The sequence below is a fragment of the Xenia sp. Carnegie-2017 genome, unplaced genomic scaffold, assembly GCF_021976095.1.
Source record: "Xenia sp. Carnegie-2017 unplaced genomic scaffold, XeniaSp_v1 HiC_scaffold_20, whole genome shotgun sequence".
Taxonomy (NCBI): domain Eukaryota; kingdom Metazoa; phylum Cnidaria; class Anthozoa; order Malacalcyonacea; family Xeniidae; genus Xenia; species Xenia sp. Carnegie-2017.
Window position 1 is genome coordinate 6904767 of NW_025813483.1, and position 20503 is coordinate 6925269.

Genomic DNA, 20503 nt, shown 5'->3' on the forward strand with positions numbered 1-20503 from the left:
TTAAAAGAAAAGATAATGAGGAAGTTCTTTCATTTTCTTTTTCCTAAGCAGTAACTAGCGGTGTCGTCAGATCAAAATTATGATCTTGATGTGTAAATTTCAGATTGTTATATGCTGCTTTCTCCCCATCATCGCTCTACCATGTCAAACTTTAAAATAGGCTTTTGTATGGGTCTACGTCACCAAATGTCAGACCAACTCAAGCAACTAATTGTTGAGGATTTCTTCCTCTTTAATAGAAGTTCCCCTCAACAAATCACGAAGGGTGAAAGCAAAAGACACTTTATTTCCTCAATTTTACCGCAACTGTCACACTATCGATATTATGCTCATACACTTACAGTGGCGTAATGTTACGTCATAAATATACGGTATTCAATCCCGGACATAATCACTTATAACTTTGCTACCATAACTTTGCCATGCAAAGTAGCACTGAATGTAAACTGCTTGAAATTAACGGCGTTGAAATGCCAATATGTGTTTTAAAAACGTGTTCACATCTGTTTGACATGAGGCACAAAAATCAAATTTTGCCAGCATTTTACCGATCTGATTGTCCCCATTATTAGGCACATTAGCGGATGCAAATCCCCCGAATTTTGTGAAATAAAGTAAATGACCTAATAAACGTGTAATAAAATCTACCAGTTCCAGAGGATCATTAAATGAGTACGAGGCGTTTATATAATTTCCTTCACTTTAGTGTGAGCGAATTAAAATAATACCAACACTAACGGGTTCTAAAGTCAATTCAATACTAAAATAATTTTATCACAAAAGTAATGTGGTGGTGGTGAGTCGATTGGAGACAGAGTTTATTGGAGGGAGGTGTTCTATCCAAACTCACTTCAATAGAAAATTTGTAATATTTAGTTATTTTGCCTAAATTCTTCCAATTTAACAGAACTTATATTCTTATGGCTCAGTCTAGCTGTTTATGTTTCTCCTGCTTGATAACAATTATGCAACTGAACATTTGTCACATGGAAGCATCGTAAATAATCTGAAAGGGTATCATCAAACTAGGCTTTCAGTATAAAAAAGTCTCAGTAGCTGAAGATGTCGACGGGCAAAGACACGTAGGTATTTTATTTGCAAAAATTATATAGCAACAATTTTGTACAATAACAAAGATGTCTTAGAAAACCGAGTTTCGGGTTGAGTCTAAACTTTTTTTCTAAAACATTTTTATGTTTATAGAAATATTATATTCATTACTTAGGTAGTCAATGATGAAATTACACATATTTAAAATCGTTTAACAGCACCTTGTCTTGAGTAAAATTTCAAGTGAAGGTGATAAGGTACTCGGGATAGTACTGATTATCGTAAAACAAGACATAAATTTTCGGATTGGCCATGTTGTCGACAACAGAGTCGTAAGCATTACCCGGAGATATGTCTGGTGGAACTACGAAACTTGGGTTACTACGAGTATATTTACCAACAGCAACTTTGGTGCGATACATATATCGACTTCCGGTTGAGCCATATGGCTGTGCATATCCAGCAGACAAAGATGCATCAGTAGCAAAGTATACACCTCGTCCGTGAGCCGCTCCTAAACAGACAAAGGGCTATCAAAATGGCACAACGTTTTTCATGATGAGTTTATTGACTTGTTGAATATTAAATTTAACATTATATTTATTCTTGTAAGGAAATTGATAACATGTTGTCAGTTTTCACAAAAGTACAACTTTTAGTTGAAATGTTAACTTTAACATATGCAGTCTGCTGGAAGAAACAAATGTAATGAAAAAATTTTAAAGGCAAGATGAATTGAGCAGTCAGTAAAAAACTTTACTGTAAGCATATTTCTTGATCGCCTATACATTTAAAAAGATCAATTGCGTACATCAGGGGTCTCCAAACTTTACAGCCAGAGGGCCACATGACTTTCATCCAGCATGTTGAGGGCCGACGAATCGTATACCGCTGGTCAAAGAGCGAATATTTTAATAAAACGGAGTACATAACACAAGCTTCATTAGTTAAGAAAATATTTATTCAAAATTTAAAGGTTAAATTTCAACAAAGTGTAATATCATAACAAAATCACAATTAGTCTGTTCAGTTTTCTCAATGTGAGTGGTGAAATTGGCTTTCTTAAGTGTCTCTGCGGGCCGGATTGAGAGGCCCAACGGGCCGCATCTGGCCCGCGGCCGTAGTTTGGAGACCCCTGTGGCGTACATCAATATCCGGGATCTTACAATCATTTCAGACTTACCATGAGAGTTACCAGCAAAACTTCGATTCAGTCCACTTTTGTTGATTTTTTGTAAATTATTGCCTGCTGTGCCGTGAAACAACCATTTTTCACAGCTTCCATTTTTTTCATCCAAACTTTTCTTCTTCAGCAGATACTGCTTATACAAAGTGGGATTCTGGACTCTTTGAATGCTAATTATGTTGCGCCTGGCAGTCTTTAAGAAGTCAGCGCTCACCTCATTGTATTCCTTCTGATGACGGGGATTCTGCTGATCCAAAGTAACAAGATGAAAGACATGTTCTTTGCCGTTTGCATCACGAGGCTGAGGATCCCAGTAATCAGGGAGAGCAGTTTCGGCTATTTACAAAACAGAATTTTGCTTCGGTCAAAAGGGTTTAATTTCTTTCATCGCAATACTTAAACAAAAATTGTTATAATTAAAACTTTCAAGAAAAAAATCTCAAACTGCACAACAAAAGCTTCTTAAAGACATACATAAAGGAAACTCGAGCGAATTGTCAAATGTCAAATATCATTTTCTTCGAACGACTGCTAAAATTGTCATAAAAAGTGAAGGCATTTGTGTGAAATCAGAGCTTCAAAGCATTCAACGTTTTACATGATGCCAAAAAGTAGCCAATACTTTTGACAAGCAGAGTTACCCAATCTTGGGACCACATCAAGTATTGCGTATTTTTGCATAACAAATCGTTATTCAAAGAAATTGGACACGATATAAGCAAACAGTTGTCTGAAAAATGTTGTTATAAGTTAAAACATGTGTTGAATTCGTGAGTACGTTAACTCAGCTTGTTATATCACCTTGTCATGATAACTGTACAAACACATTGCATGACAACAGCAGAGCAATCTTCATTCCCTTCGACCAAGAACGCTTGTAGTTTATCGCAAGTCGATTGATACATTTGATGATACTATATTACTAAGGACTGTTTCAAACATCGAACTTTACATTCACCGAACCAATTAAAAATAGGTACGCAATGCGTACAAGTGGGTAGCCTACAAGTAATCAAGTAATTGTTTAACCATTTCTGCATTTTTCGAACGCTTTAGCTTAGATTGCACGCCTCGTAAATGCATATGCTCACAAGAATTACATCAAGGAAAGTAACGTCATTTAGATTTCTTGCAATTTTTTAGAGGACATGTGCAGAACGAAATGAAGAATTGTTTGGAAAACAGCATTGCGATATTTCCCGACAAAGTAACGAACACACTAAACGGCGTTCTTCGTCATAGCTCGTACATCCGACTATCTCGGAGGATAACGACAGACAAATTAACAAATCGACCGACGGACACTTGTTCAGTGTAGCATAGTGGTTAGCTTCGCATGCGCAGCAACTGAACAGCAAAAAACCTCACTTGGGCTGTCTTAAGAAGCGATTTGCAAAAAAATACTTCGATATTTTATAACACGTAATGATTAAACGCTATTCGACAATTTTGTTAAAATTGAAACGAAACGTACCTTTGAGATCTTTTCTTATTATTTTCAGTTTATGAGTTGAGGTTTTCCCTAACTTCGCATCGAAATCAATTTCACAATCTTGTTTTTTGAAGCGAAACTCTACGGACTTTTCCTTCTTGCTATACGCCTTCTCAATTATGGCATTTGTTCCTGGGTCATATTCCTCTGGAGCTCCAGTTTTTGGATTCACATAGTACCATTGGATACACTGGGAAACAATATTGGCCAAACCCTTATCGAATTCAATCCTCTTTTTCTCTGTTTCTACTTTATCAAGTTCTTTTAAAAACCGGAAAATCTCATTTTTGACTTTAAAAACGTCATCAGGATGTCCGTACATCAGAATTCGGTCAAGGTTTACTTCAATTGTAGCTTGGATGTTGTTAGCAACAAACAAGTCTTGCAGATCCTTTATTTGCGAGGTTGATAAGTTCTTAATGTTTTCGTCTTCAAATTTGTCCTTTTTTTTCTGGGACTTGATAATATTCGAAATTCCTGTTATTGCCATTTTTAGAGACTCATCGTCTTTAGCATAGATCGATAGATCGATTCTGGCGTCATTTTTTGATTTTGGCTGTACAGTAATGCGAGGGACGGACGATCCAGAGAAAGGATTGGTAATTTTCTTCCATAAGCTTTGATCGCCACATTCGCTTATCGTCTTTACAGCTTTCTGGAATACTTCGACGAGTTCGTCGTCCTTCAAAACAACACGAACTTTGTTGGGCGAGCCAGGATTTGACCGTTGGGAACGTATGATTGATTTAAGAAGAGTCAAGGCAGCCTTTTCAGGATCGTGGTTTAAAGAGCCCGTTCCAACGGCAGGTAATGAGACACTTTGAAGCCCCATTTTTCTTATGGTATCAAAAAAATCTTTCAGGCAACTCTCAATTTCATTTAAACTTGGATTGCTTCTGGCAACCATATGTGCAATATATTTTGCCCTCAAAGTCCCAGCACTAGTCAAGACAGTAGAGGAAGCTAACGGCGGGCTACTATTTAAAGCACTTTTACAGGCACGTTTGATCTCTCTTCCCCCAGCTTGAGATAAGGCTCTGGCAACGCCACTGCGCATCACTAAGTTGGAGTTGGTCACATGGGCTATGACATCACTCGACTCTTTCGTGATGTCACCTTTAGCAATTTCGATTACTTTGTTGTCGCAAACTTCAAGACACACTACAATACTTTTATTGTTTTGAGACGAGTTAAAATTTCTATTAAATCGTTGTTGAAATCCACTTGAGCCGCCGTCTTCAGATTCACTGCTGTCATTCCATTCTTCTTGTTGCTTTAATTCATTTTGAAAAGCTTCAATAATTTTCAAATCTTTGCGGAAAAGTACGAAAGCAACTTCTTTCAGGCTACAATTTGAGTTCTGCCTCGCAAATGACTTGGTCACTTCAAAGAATATTCTCGCTGCTTCTTTGTGAGGGAAATCAAGGACACCAGTCCCAATCGCTGGAAATGCAATAGATTGTTTTCCATTTGCACAAGCAGTTGACAAACACTGTTTAATAATTGATCGTAAAACCTGATAATGATAAAAGCCTCGTATAAAATGGTACGAGCTCTGTGTGTAATGGTAGAAGCTCTGTTCATAATGGTACAAGCTCATGTATAATGGAAAAGCTGTCCGTATAACGGTAAAAGCAATGTGTATAATACTAAAAGCACCGTATTCAATGATACAAGCACTGTATGTAGGCAAAACATAGCTTTGTCGACCAAAGTAAATTATATTTTAGCTAACGTGCATATTACTGGCATGTACCTACCTTTTCTCCTTCGCCGTTGTTCCATTTAACACATAAAACATGATAAACACTGTCGCATTGTAAATTACCCCCCGCAGTGACTTTCACTTCATACAACTTTAATGGGCCGATCCTATTGCATTCGTTCTGAAGTTCAGGTCCTGCGACGGCGCTCAATGATCGACTGCAGTGATTGTAACTGAGCTGAAGAGTTTGTCCAGTGGTATTGACCAGAATGTCAGCCTGCACAAATCATAATCAAAGGTTTCAATGACAATGTTACGACTCGAGGATACTCGAAGAATTGATGAATTTTTCGCCAGAAGACAAAATAGATACTAATTTTAAAAAATTATCAATTATGAATCTCGAAAATGTGTTGAGATTCATAATTAAGAAAAACAGTATTTTGAAAACCCCGTGATTAATTTAGCTGAGAACGGATCACGGCAGAAACAACATAACAGTTGAGTATTATTACTCAAATTTAGCAGGCTAATCGAATGAGGAATGCTGGACCGTTACCAAAGACCACTGATAATACGAATCATCAGTAAGTCAAAATCAACAAAAACGATTATGTCATCGTTAACCAATACTAGAGTGGTGCGGCTCACGTCGGAATTGCTATTTTAAAAGTTTTGACCTTTTGTGATAAGATTATGAGGTAGACACGATACTTTCAACATTTGTTTGAACTTTTTACTTAAGTCTGATGTTAAAATAATCTTGATGGCAGTAGCAGATGCAGCGTTCGTCAAAATAAATTAAACTACTCACTTTCAAATTTAAAATTCCTTCACAAATGCTATTAGTTCTAAAAAAAGAATTTTCGCAAAATGAACAGCCAGTGAAGTGTTTGAAATGCAAACTAAGTTCAAAAATGACTGTTGCAATTAACTCTGCCTAACACTGGATCCATCTCTGTTCTAAGCGTTGACATATCATGAAAAAATGCAAAATGCATGTTTCATAAAACTATTATAAATAACCTAAAAAGAATATCAATAATAAAGAATTTGAAAGCAAGACATCAGATAACATGTTCATACCCGATGCTTTGATAAGTCACCAACAACAATATAAATTTTTATATTTCCTTCGATAAGAATATGGTCAGCAGGCTTCCTTTCGCGAATTTTTTCGTCAAGACTCAATTTTGAGACGATTGGTGCTATCTTGCCGAAAGACGAGTTGCTATTAATTTCGACATGTCTTTTTCTTGGTATTGGCCGTGAAAGAAAGTTCGTCTTGACAGAAGAACCACTGCCAAATTTTGAATCAAATTGCCTTTGAAATGCATCAAAGCTGGCCTTATCATTGTTGACAAAATGAATCTCTTTCAGCTTGCTATCACCATGAGTGCTACTAAATTCCTTCGCTGCCTTTAAAAAAAGGGATAGTACGAAAATTCTGTAACGATCAAGTACACACAAAGGATCAGTTGGCAAAAAAATGAGGTTCAATTCATACAAAAAATTAGATACAAGCATATCGAAAAGTAAATATGACTTCTAATTGTTTGAAAGTAACGAGTCCATTGATTGGACAAGAACTCCCTTTTCCAGAAAACAATATAAGTAGGCAAAAATAATAGAAAAATATAATCAATTATTTAAGTTGTATTTTAGAAACTGATAAAACAGCCAACGTCGCTTCGGAGACCTTAATGAATACAAGAGCCTTAGAATGATCACAAAACTGTTTACTAAAACTGTTTAAATCTGTTTCTCAAGTTGTAAACTAGGGCTAACAACAACATTTTGATCATTCTATCGCTAGATAAATATCTGTATTTGCAAACATGGCACGTCAACCACGGCCACACAAACACGAGAGAGATGAGATAACCCGCCATTATAAAATGTTATTCATACACTTCCTTCAACTTTTTCGTATCGCATTAAACGATTACAGTTGACAATTTTCATCATAAACACTAAACACAAACAGTTAGGCAGTTTACAAACCTCAATCATCACTTCAGCGCAGACCTCCTTTGGAACTCCGAAGACACCACTCCCAAGAGTAGGAATTGCGATTCTTTGAAACTCCTTTGCTTCAAACAGCACCTTTGTACATGTAACATGAAGTATTCTACGCGTTTTCTCGTGATTTCTGTCGTTCCATTTTGGAGCCACAGCGTGTATAATGCACTTAAAATGCAGTTTTCCCGGTTTTCCAACGAAACATTCTCCTTCGTAGAGTGGTCCCGCAGCCTCGACGTAAGCGTCGCACTCGTCTTGAACCTCATTACCTGCTGCATCGAGAATGCACTTTGCAACTCCACCAACATGCTTCAAATCTCCGTTTGCAGCGTTCACGATCACGTCACACTGATGTCTCGTTATATCACCTAAGAATAAACGAAGTTTAATCTTTTCCGCAGTTTCGTAATCGCCAATATACCTCGAACTCGGCGTGATCACGCTTGACGAAATCGGTGGTATGGTATTGGAAATGTCTGAAGCACCAGTACTGTCTTCACTGACATGAATTACACAATTATGCCGTGATTCCATTCCAGTCAGAAACACTTTGCCTTCTTGTGAATGAAAATATTGACGAGCACGAGCTTCCACGAAAGAAACTTTGTCCGAAGCCACTTTGGATAGAATGTTATTGATACTCTTTGTAGCTTCCTGGACACCGTAGTTTGTCCCCTTAATTTTTATAATTCCATCTTTGCTTTCAATCTTCACAGACGCATTCATGAAAATATGGCAGATATTCTCAAGCTCTTTCCCATGGTACTCGTTCAGAAATCTGCTCAATCCAGCACCGACGTTCATTTCGTCACTCACAATCGTGTTTTCATCCATGAATTCTTGCACCGCTTCACAGGTTTCCTCCACTTTTCTTCTTTCACCGATGACAGATATCTTATCAAGGCCTTTTTCAATGATATCGATGGAAAAAGGGGTGTTTTGAAGAGCTTTAGTCTTAAAGTCTTGCCAAAGATTAGTCTGAAGTAGATCAACGCTTTCATCTTCCAGACGAAATACTTTCTCATAAATGTTATCATTTAAAAACGTCTCCACATTTTTCACTTTGGTGCCATTGAATACAAGCACTTTCATTTTATTTCCTATCGATTCCTCATTGAATAAGATGATCCCTTTCATTCCAGCGTCTCTCATGCGACAATTGATGGCGTCCAGATTTCCAGACTCAAGAAATCGTTTCTGTGCTTCTTTGATCTGAATGCTATCCTCTGTAATGTGACTGCACTTTTCTAAAATCAAAGTTTTCGCTTGTTGTACTTGCTTCTCTGTTCCTTTGATCGAGATTAGACCAGTTCGCTTCACAATACAAACATCAGCTTGGCATTTCTTGCCAAAAAATGCGTCAAATCCATGTAACGATAATAGTTCCAGTTTATTTTTTGGTACAGTCGTCTCCGTGGAAACAATGTTGAGGCTTTCTTCCATCTTTGATAAGGCGTCTTGAAACATTTGCCGAGCATATTTTTCCTTTTCCTTTCCAACAACAACCCTGACCATACTCTTATCCATAATGGCCGTAACATCATTTTTCACTTCCGGTAACCCACATAGCTTTCGCAATTCATCTTCCGATTTTTGAAATAACTTTTCGCTGAAGGGCAACTCCAAAACAACAAACCTATCAAAATACGACTTACAAGCATTCGCCATTTCCTCGGGCAATGTTAACTCTCCGTTATTTTCATTGATCCTTTGAAGCAATTCGGTTCCCAAATGATCACTGAACTCAAGTTGACATTTTCTGTTTACGTGATTTAACACATAACGATCGACGCTTATCTTTTTATAGACAACTTCCTTGATCTCACGCATGAACTGGTAGTGCTGACAGACACCCAGCTTGGCTCCATTTAATTTCTGTTCTTTAGACCAGGGGTCTCCAAACTACGGCCCGCGGGCCAGATGCGGCCCGTTGGGCCTCTCAATCCGGCCCGCAGAGGCACTTAAGAAAAAATATTATTAAACAAAATAAACTTTGTGCAGAAAGTTCACGTTATGTCGCAAGCCAACTAGCAAGAGTGGCTTACGTCAATTTTTCTACCAACTTCCCACTTCCGTTTCAAGCACATTGCGAAATTTAAAAAGCTAAAGGGTAACGTGGAAATTTTTATATTCTTCGGCCCTCAACATGCTGGATGAAAGTTCATGTGGCCCTCTGGCTGTAAAGTTTGGAGACCCCTGCTTTAGACAATAAAGATTTCAAAACTGTAATTGAAAGTAAAAAGACAGAAATAAGATTTGTCGCAAAATTGACTCAAAAACATGACTTGTCGCAAAAATTGTCAGAAACATGACATGTCGCAAATTTCTTTTTTCTACTTAAAAGTTATTATAAAAGTGCACTCAACCATCAAATAGCTACAAAGCCATAAGGTAAAAAACAAACAGTTAAACTACTGCATAACAAAATATCATCCATGGCAAATATCTTACTACGCAGGTGACTAATATAATGGAAACAATAAACTGCATTTTCTGACAAATGGGAACGCTGAGTTGGGTAACCAAAACGATTAATGCAATGAAATAAACAGTTCCGGGACATTAAATTGGTCCTACCGTTGGTTGCTTACACAGTGATAAAGCTCTATGAAAGTTCAGTACCATAAAGTAGCAAAGTGTGCGTTCGAACTTTGGCGAGCAAAACAAAATTTGACATTATGAAGCAGTGACAACAACTTTTTATACGAAAAACTGTTTCAAACTATTTTTAGTTTCTGCCGTGAGCAAATGAGCACAGAATCTTTGACTTGCTACCTTAGAAACGTGGCTGAATTTCAAGACGAACGACAAATGAGAAGCATTTCAGAGGCCTAAAAACAGGATTAAAACCAAAACAAACTTGACATTGCTAGTATACAACTCTCTGTGTGCGTTAACATAAAAAAGAAAGTGTTAAAATAAGTTCATCTCTTAAGTATTTGTATCTTTTGAAACAGTTGGCATACTCAACCAGCAAAAATGTCATTAACTCTATTAATGTGCATATACATACATCCACCGAATTTTTTATAGTCTTAAGTAAAAGATCACCAACAAATGTAGACTTTCATTTCAACATGTTTTTTATGCTAGTAATATGTAAATCAAACCATTAATGTGAATGATTAGAACCCGGGAGTATCTTTAAATGTCAGTCAACATCAACACCAACTGGACGATCTTCATTCACAAACATCAAACCATTAATGGTAAATTAAAAAGACTCTTCAGACTAGAAATTATTTACATTGCTTTAGAGCTGTATATATGTTTACATATTTTAAACAAGCAGCAAATACCGACCAGACGTACAAAAGAGCAAGTATATACATGCAGGTAGAACAATGAGTAATAATTACCGTCAGGATCACAGAAAGAAACAACTGCTACTCCACGCTCTTTTTGGTGAATGACTTCTCCATAGATCTTACCTCCACCGTATTTCTCACTTTCAAAGTACATCTCGATGGCTTGCTTTGTTGTGTTCTGGGTAAGGCCAGTAATCAACAACGTGTTACATAAGGGAGGATGGGAAATTTTCAGCTCAGCTCCTTCTAAAGGTTTTTTCTTTTTTAATACTTTCTCGAGATCTGTAGAGATCAATGATATGATGAAGTGATACACGTAAGTGAATGGCTAGATGAAGGGTTTTAACCGAACAATTTAATTCAATATTGCTATATGCGCCTATCTTTAGTCACTTTCGCAGGTGTAAGTTGTTAATTTATTTATGTATTAAAATGATCTTGGGAATTATCATCATATACCAAAGCATATCAACAAGACAAAGTTATGTTCATACACAAAAGCAAGACTTTAATTTGTAAAAGACAAATGTGTTTTTTTCAAAATAAAAACAACGAAAAATCTTTTTCATGACCAATCTAAACAGTAGCGCATAGCCAGTTTGCAGATTTACTCCTAGTATGTAAATATTGGGCATCTAAGCATTATTCATTTCTTCAGATACCTTTAACTTTACAGCCAATGAACACCAATTCATCAGCATAGCGGAAGTGAAAAGTCACACTGGGTACAACTGTACCTTGATACCGTTGTCCACGATACTTAACTGTTCATAAGTCATGTAATTCTTTAGTTGTCATAACCAAGTTAAGTAGTCAATATAAAGAACACCCTATATACTTTCTAACTTACCTACTGTGTTTTCAAAAAGGACTATGGCATTTTGACTGTCACCAAACCACAGTTCACAAACTCTTACGTCAGTCTGAAGCTCAATGTAATTTGAAACATTGTCCTTTGTAGTCTTCGGCTTAATGTTTTCGATGTACAATTTGTTCTTGTCGGGAGGAAGATGCAGCTTCGGTTGTTTTTCTTTCAATTGTAATAAGTAACCGTCAAGTTCCAGCTTCTCGCGCTTCAAAACTTCTGCTGCCACTGAAATTATTGCAAAGATTAAAAATTAGAAAAGATTTCGTGATACGTGTGCATATTTCAAAAAGAAAAGTTTCATAATCTTCAGAATTGACCAATGATGTTGTTTCGAGTCTTATTAACAGAGCTGACATACCTTCAGGCTTTGCAAAGGTGAGATGAGCGACATCCGAATCACATCGCTCAAGATGTTCGATTTTACCTCCGCCAGATCTTCGGGCATGTCCAAAAAACATGTGCAATGTTTCGTCCGTTGTGTCAATATTGAGACCGCTTACGATAACTGTGCGAACTTCGTCTAGATATGCTTTTTCCTTGTCAGGAATAGAGTTCTTTCAAAGAAAAATGAAAATTATAATTTTTAAGCGAGGAGAAATCTGAACGTGATCCTTTTGATATCAGCAAAAATTTCTAAGTTGAATAAAAACACAGAATGTTTTTTCCGAATAAATCAAATATACATCTTGGCTTGACAGTTTTATCAAATCTTTTTCCAATCCTAGATCTTTTACTAAAGTTTTCATTTCCGATTACTTCTTTAGCAAATATTCTCATGCAGTTTAAGACTTATCCATCTTTTTTTTTGCTAAAGTCTCTCTAATTGCTGCCTTTTCTTTTCTACTATTCCCAGCTCCTTTTCATTGGTCTTCTCTCAGTCAATTTTTTTCTCCATCCATAACTCAAAGCCTATTCTTTAAATCATGTCGATTTCAATGTCCTTGTTTCTTCATGTAAGTATTTACACTTTGTATTACGCTTTTCTATCCTTTTACGCACACTGTACCACATATTTCAAGGTAGTAAGCCTTTGCTTTTTTAAAAGCAGCTTTAGCTACTGAACTTCTTCATTCAAACATTTAATCGTTTAGTGCTATTGTATTTCTCTATCAATCTTTCGAACAAAACTCTAAGAAAAATCTTTTGATTATTATGTGTTATTAAGCTGACGGTACAAATTCACATGGCATAAGCTCAATCTCTCATCTCTAGTCTATCTTATATATCTCTACAATACTAATCTCGAAACTCACATATGAATCTGTTTATGCTATAGTCTTAACACTGCTTTTGCAAAAGCTGTTGCTAAAGATCGAAGTAGCTTGCATCCTTCTAAAATTTGCTTCCATAAGTTAAAAGGTTTAAAAAATTTCTATATCTAAGTTTTTCCACAACTTTGCCTGTCATTTAAAGCAAACGATTTCCATTGTTTGTCAAATATATTGTCCTTTTTTAATCTACTATCCCAACAGGGGCGCACATTAGAGGTCGGGCATGGGCGTGAGAAGGATTGCAGAACGTAGAACTACTCATTTTTTAGCATGCATTTCCTTGTATATAAAATAAACCAGGAAATCTATACTCCTTAATCTTTTTCCAGCCGACAATTTCAAAAAATAACTCCTTATACAGTTCACTTTCTTTCTCTAGAAAACTTTACAAATTATGCTAGGAGTACTTTTATATCGAAAATTGGAAAAATTACGCTCTTTTTTTCCAAATTATGTTAACAAAAGTGATAGCACTATCTACAAAAGGTCAAGTGCACATTTTATTTGGAAAATTATGTAGCAATAATTTTGTAAAAGAACAAAGGTATCTTAAAAAACCGAGTTTCGGTTTGAGCCCAAACATTTTCCATAAAAAGATTTTATATTTAGAAATTTCATATTCATTAATTAGCTAGTCAATGATGAAATTACACATATTTAAAATCGTTTAACAACACCTTGTCTCGAGTAAAATTTCAAGTGAAGGTGATAAGGTATTCGGGATAGTACTGATTATCGTAAAATAAAACATAAATTTTGGGATTGGCCATGTTGTCGACAACAGAGTCGTAGGCATTACCAGGAGATATGTCTGGTGGAACAACGAAACTTTGGTTACTAAGAGTGAATTTACCAACAGCAACTTTGGTGCGATACATATATCGACTTCCGGTTGAGCCATATGGCTGTGCATATCCAGCAGACATAGATGCATCAGTAGCAAAGTATACACCTCGTCCGTGAGCCGCTCCTAAACAGACAAAGGGCACTCAAAATGTCACTACGTTTTCATGATGAGTTTATTGACTTGAATATTAATTTTAACATTATATTTATTCTTGTAAGGAAATTGATAACATATTGTCTGTTTTCACAAAAGTACAACTTTCAGTTGAAATGTTGAAAAATAGTTTTAATGATGCACTTTCATGGAAGAAGCAAATGTAATGAAAAAAATTTAAAGGCAAGATGAGTTGAGCAGTCAGTAAAAAACTTTACTGTAAGCATATTTCTCGATCGTCTATACATTTAAAAAGATCAATTGCGTACATCAACATCCGGGACCTTACAATCATTTCAGACTTACCATGAGAGTAACCAGAAAAACTTCGATTCAGTCCACTTTCGTTGATTTTTTGTAAATTATTGCCTGCTGTGCCGTGAAACAACCATTTTTCACAGCTTCCATTTTTTGCATCCAAACTTTTCTTCTTCAGCAGATACTGCTTGTACAAAGTGGGATTCTGGACCCTTTGAATGCTAATTATTTTGTGCCTGGCAGTCTTTAAGAAGTCAGCGCTCACCTCATTGTATTCCTTCTGATGACGTGGATTCTGCTGATCCAAAGTAACAAGATGAAAGACATGTTCTTTGCCGTTTGCATCACGAGGTTGAGGATCCCAGTAATCAGGGAGAGCAGTTTCCGCTATTTACAAAACAGAATTTATCTACGGTCAAAAGGGTTTAATTTTTCTCATCGCAATACTTAAACAAAAATTGTTATAATTAAAACTTTCAACAAAAAATATTCAAACTGCACAACAAAAGCTTCTTATATGTAAACTCGAGCGAATTGTCAAATGTCAAATTTCAATTTCTACGAACGATTTCTAACGCATTCGTATAAAATCAGCACTTTGAAGCATTCAACGTGTTACATGATGCCAAAAAGTAGCGAATACTTTTGACAATCTAAAGTTTTGCAAATTTGGGAGTACATCAAGTATTGCGTATTCCTACATAACAAATCGTTATTCAAAGAAATTGGACACGATTTTAAGTAAACAGTTGTCGGAAAAATGTTCTTATAAGTTAAAACATTAATTGTGTTTTGAGCCAACGGGTTTTTGTAGCTGTTTTTAAATTCATCATTCCAATTTCAAGTAAAACTAGACGTTGGACGATACAAAAATGTTGAATTGAAATTGCTACATGAATTTTTAAAATTAATATTGACGGATACATGGCACCTCGCACAAATTTCGCAAAAACCAATTATCGCAATACTTTATTCAGATTTGTCACTCCGCAGTTAATACTTAACAGGGAAAAAATTTGAGTGAACATTAATGTTTTTTATTTACTTTTTTCTAATCACGTTTTGAAAAATCTATTTATTTCCAAGGATTTTGTGTTTATTGCAAACAATGTTTGATAGTAAACGTTTTCCTCAATGATTGCAAATAATATTGAACATGATAAATACTTTCCAAATTACGGTGCTACATCAAGTATGGCGCATTCAAAAGATCCGAACGTTGTAACCAATACGTTTTGTTGTTATTCACTGTGTGAATATTCTCGGCCGTGATTGGTCAATTACCTGCAGATAATTATCGATATCTGTAGGTTATGACATAACCTACAGATAACAGTTTCTACAAATATGGCTGCCATTAAAAGCCGGTTTTGAAAACAAATTAAACAACAGCGATGTTCGCCACAGTTTCTAAAAACGACAATGACCTCGGTCTGAATAATTCTTGATATCATGCTCAATTTCATCCAATAATTGCTCATTGCTATCAATCAATTATTGAAATTGTCAATGACCACTCGAGAGGTTAGGGTTTGGGGTGAGTTCATTATGTACTGAAAAAGCCACAATCTTAATAATTATTGGGAATTATTAAGCATTTTATACAAGAACTTTATTAGGTTACAACATTCGGATCGGCTGCGCATTTCTAGAAAACAAAATGAAAACAATAGAAAGCAATTAACACTTTTCGATAGAAAAAAATCAATATCTATTTCCCAGTTTGGCAATTGCGCCTGACCTAAAGCAAACTAACCTTTGAGTTCTTTTCTTATTACTTTCAAGTCTGGCACCTTAAGAGATGAGTTTTTCTCAATCATTCCATGGAAATCGATTTCACAATCTTGTTCTTTTAAGCAAAATTTTACAGATTTCTCCTGATTGCTATACGCCTTTTCAATAATGGCGTTTGTTCTTGGATCGTATTCTACGAGAGCTCCAGTTTTTGGACCCACATAGTACCATTGAACGCACTGGGAAACAATACTGGCCAAACCATGATCAAATTCATCCTTCTTCCATTCTTTCTCCACTTGGTCAAGTTCTTTGAAGAACTTGAAAATCTCGCTTTTAACTTTTAAGATGTCGTCGGCATGTCCATACATCAAAATCCGATCAAGTTTTTCTTCAATAGTAGCTTCGATGTTGTATGCAAGGAATAAGTCTTCCAGATCTTTTATTTGTGACGATGATAAGTTTTTAATGTTCTCGTCCTCAAATTTGTCTCTTTTTTTGTGCGACTTAATCACATCCATAATACCTGCAATTGTCAACCTTAGACATTCATCGTCTTTCGCATAAATTGAAAGCCACAGGGTCCTGGAGTTATTTGGTGATTTTGGTTTAATATTGATCCGCGGCACGGATGATCCAGTCAAATAGTTGCTAATTCTCTTCCACCAGCTTTGATCACCAAATTCGCTCATGCCGTTCACGGCTTTCTCGAATACCTCGACAAGTTCGTCTTCCTTTAAAACAATGCGAACTTTGTTGGGCGATCCAGGATTTGATTGTTGGCCACGGATGATTGATTTGAGAAGTGTCGAAGCAACCTTTTCAGGATCGCAGTTTAAAGAGCCCGTTCCTACGGCAGGTAACGAGACGCTTTCTAACTCTAGTTTAGTAATCGTATCAAATAAATCTTTCAGACATTTCTCGATTTCATTTAAACTTGGACTGTTTCCAGCGACCATATGTGCGATATAGTTTGCCTTTAAATTTCCAGCAGTAGTCAAAACAGTATTGAAATGCAACGGCGCGTCACGTTTCAATAGGAGTTCGCAGGCACGCTCAATCTCTCTACCACCAGCCTTAGATAAGGCTCTGGCAACGCCACTTCCCATTACTAAGTGTGGGTTTGTCACATGGGCAATGACATCACTAGTTTCTTTCGTGATATCACCTTTAACAATATAAATTTCTTTATCGTCGCACACTTTAATAGACATTACATTGTTCTTATCGTCTTCAGTTGAGAAACTTTTACTAAATCGCTGACGAAATTCACTTGCACCCTCGATTTCAGAATCACTGCTTCCATTCCATTCTTCTTGTTGTTTTAATTCACTTTGAAAAGCTTCAATAGTTTTCAAATCCTTGTGGAAAAGGACAAAAGCAACTTCTTTTAGACTACTATTTGAGTCTTCCTCGCAAACGACTTAGTCTTTTTGAAGAATATTCTCGCTGCTTCTTTTTGAGGGAATCCGAGGATTCCGGTCCCAATTGCTGGAAATGCAATCGACTGTTTTCCATTCGTAGTAGCGGTTGACAAGCATAGCTTTATAATAGATCGCAATACCTAATAAAATTAAAAGCTCCGTCTATAATTATAAAAGTACAACGTGTAAAGGTGCAATCACTCTGTATAATAATATAAGCGCTGCCTACGACAAAAGCTCTGTGTAAAACAGTAAAAGCATCGTTTATAATGATATAAGTTGAGTGTATAATAGTACAAGCGATACAACCTAAGGAACCCGATTGGGCAAAACTATTAAGGGGCCTCCTGATCTGAGAATCACGACAGAATATACCGTTGAAGAAGAAACATTTGCACAGTATAGTCTTTGGCATCAGAAATGAAATTTAAGCGCTAAACAGCAAAATCAGGTGTTCTTTTAAATATTTTTATGTACAACATGTGGTGTTACACCCGTGGAAAAAAGTTCAGTATATAAAGATAAAATTCATTGCTTATAATGATACAATCTCTGGGTATGATGATACAAGCAAGGTATATAATGATACAATCACCACAATATAGCTTTTAAGACCAAGCATAAAAATACTTGATGTCTTACGATACACCTACCTTTTCTCCTTCGCCGTTATTCCATTTAACACATACGACATGATAGACGTTGTGACATTGTAAATTACTACCTGAGGTGATTGCCACATTGTTTAACTTCAACGAACCAATCCTATTGCACTCGTTTTGAAGTTCGGGCCCTGCAGCTGTGCTCAGCGATTGGCTGCAGGGATTGGAATGAAGCTGAAGAGATTCTCCAGTAGTATTAACAAGAACGTCAGCCTGCACAAAGAAAGATGAAATCAACAAAAAGGATTATGTCATTGTTTGTCAGAAGTAGAGCTATGCCACTGGCAGATCGAGCCGAAAATGTGTCGAAGTCACGATGTGATTCTGACACACTCCTGAGATGTTTAAATGCACTGTTTATTAATGACAAATTCTCAAGTCTGATATAAAAGTACACTGGGCTAAAAGTGCGCATCAATGGAATATATGGGTATATGGGCCAGTGTTGTAAATACTAGAACACCGCATGGAACTAACAGCCCGGCTTTCATTGAATATTTTGCTCTCCAGATGTGACGTCTATTCGTGGCGGTGTGTTTATTTTGGTTTTATTACGGTTTGGTAACGTTTTTAATGTAAGTTCTACAAAGTTCCAAAGAGCTATATGTAGCAGAGATATGAAACATTAGCACCCGAAAAAAGGGTGATAGAGACGTTTTTGTGCTTTGACTGTGAACTTTATTCGACGTAATTATTACGCAAATGTAATATTAGTAAATTATTATGCTATGAAAATAAGTAGCCAATTACGCAAAATGTGTAATTGCTCTGTAGAAATGTAAATGCTATAACCTGGTTAGCTTAAAAGCAATGAAAGCCAAGCTTCTTTCAATTCAAAACAACATGGCGGTAGTTTTAAGTAAACAAAGCTTTCCACAGTAGCAATCAAGACAAGTTCAATGATAAAAAGAACGATACGAAGAACAAATTGGTAAGCCGTTTAAGTCTGAGGTATTTTTATACGTATTTGCACGCCAAACTATACTATTACTTATACAACATACAACAACACAGCCTGCAGACTTAATTAACTTGTAACTCACACATGACCGTATCTGCATGTTTAATGATCATAGCAAAGTGCGAAGGTGACATTTTTCTTCAAACTATTACGATTCAAATGGAATCTCAAAGCTTTAATGAACAAAATACTTGAAATCTGATAACATGCGCATACCGTATATTTTGACAAGTCACCAACGACTACAGAAATTCTCATCTTTCCTTTGATAACAATATGGTCAACGGGTTCTCTTTGACGGAATACATTGTCAACACTTGATCTTGAGATGCTCGATGCTTTCTTACTGGCAGACTGGTAATACCCATGCGCAGTTTTCTTTATTTTTGAAGTTGCCCCGGAAATATAATTTGTTTTCCCGGAAGAACTACTGCCAAATTTCAAATCAAATTGCTTTTGAAATGCATAAAGCTTGCCTTATCATTGTTGACAAAATGAATCTCTTTAGTTTGCTATCACGATGAGTGCTACTAAATTCCTTACTGCCTTTAAAAGAAACAGGTTTTTTCAAGGGATTTCACGAAAAAATTGATTAACATGTACAAATATAAACAAGAACCATAAGCCAAAATGTGAAAGTTAATTCATAGAACACCCTCCCCATACTTAAATAGATGCAAGTGTATCAAAAAACACACGTGAGCTTGAATTGTACAAGAACACAAACGTTATCCAGTAAACAAACCTCAATCATCACTTCAGCGCAGACATCTTTGGAATTCAAAACACCACTCCCAAGAGCAGGAATTGCGATCGTTTGAAACTCTTTTGCTTCAAACAGCACCTTTGTACATGTAACATGAAGTATTCTTCGCGTTTTCTCGTGATTTCTGTCGTTCCATTTTGGAGCCACAGCGTGTATGATGCACTAAAATGTAATTTTCCCGGCTTTCCAACAAAACATTCTCCTTCATAAAGCTGTCCCTCTTTTCAACATGGGCTTCGCACTCATCCTGAATCTCATAACCTCCGGCATCGAGAATGCATTTTGCAACTCCACCTATATATGCTTTAATTCTTCGTTGGCAGCGTTTACAATTACGTCACACGGATGTCGCGTTATATCACCATGGAATAAAAGCAGTCTAATCTTTTCAGCAGTTTCGTAATATCCAAGTGACCCCGAACTCTGTATGCTTGACGGAGTCGGGGGTACATACTATCATTTGAAACGCCGGCATGTCTCCCCGACATAAATGACACAATTGTGGCGAGATTGCAATCCCGTCAGAAACATTTCTCCTTCTTTTGAATGAAAATATTGGTGGGCATAAGGTTCCACGAAAGAAACTTTATCCGAAGCCACTTTGGATAGAATGTTATTGATACTCATTCTAGCTTCCTGAACACCGTAGCTCGTCCCTTTATTTTATAATCCATCTTTGCTTTTGATCTTCACTGACGCATTCATGAAATTATGTTGTATATTATCAAGCTCTTTCCATGGTACTCGCTCAAAATCTGCTCAATCCAGCCCGACGTTTATTTCGTCACTCACAATC

The 20503-nt window shown here is 36.4% G+C and overlaps 2 protein-coding genes across 2 annotated transcripts; both read right to left on the reverse strand.

The window, feature by feature from the left end:
- Positions 1-1074: 1074 nt before the first annotated feature.
- Positions 1075-12188, reverse strand: LOC124441586 (protein mono-ADP-ribosyltransferase PARP14-like; the record flags this gene model as incomplete). Its single annotated transcript, XM_046992061.1, has 10 exons — positions 1075-1564; positions 2234-2572; positions 3711-5244; positions 5489-5710; positions 6520-6852; positions 7438-9357; positions 9650-9678; positions 10815-11045; positions 11614-11856; positions 11990-12188. Coding segments are annotated over 10 exons (5325 nt in total), but the record flags the coding sequence as incomplete, so codon positions are not given.
- Positions 12189-13380: 1192 nt separating this feature from the next.
- On the reverse strand, positions 13381-20308 carry LOC124443424 (protein mono-ADP-ribosyltransferase PARP15-like). Its single transcript, XM_046993919.1, has 6 exons — positions 19687-20308; positions 19158-19487; positions 17972-18193; positions 15917-17458; positions 14209-14547; positions 13381-13872 (listed from the first exon to the last, which is right to left on the reverse strand). The coding sequence occupies exons 4-6, from the start codon at positions 17106-17108 to the stop codon at positions 13598-13600; spliced, it is 1806 nt and encodes a 601-aa protein (XP_046849875.1). The 5' UTR covers positions 17109-17458; positions 17972-18193; positions 19158-19487; positions 19687-20308; the 3' UTR covers positions 13381-13597.
- Between the last annotated feature and the right edge of the window lie 195 nt (positions 20309-20503).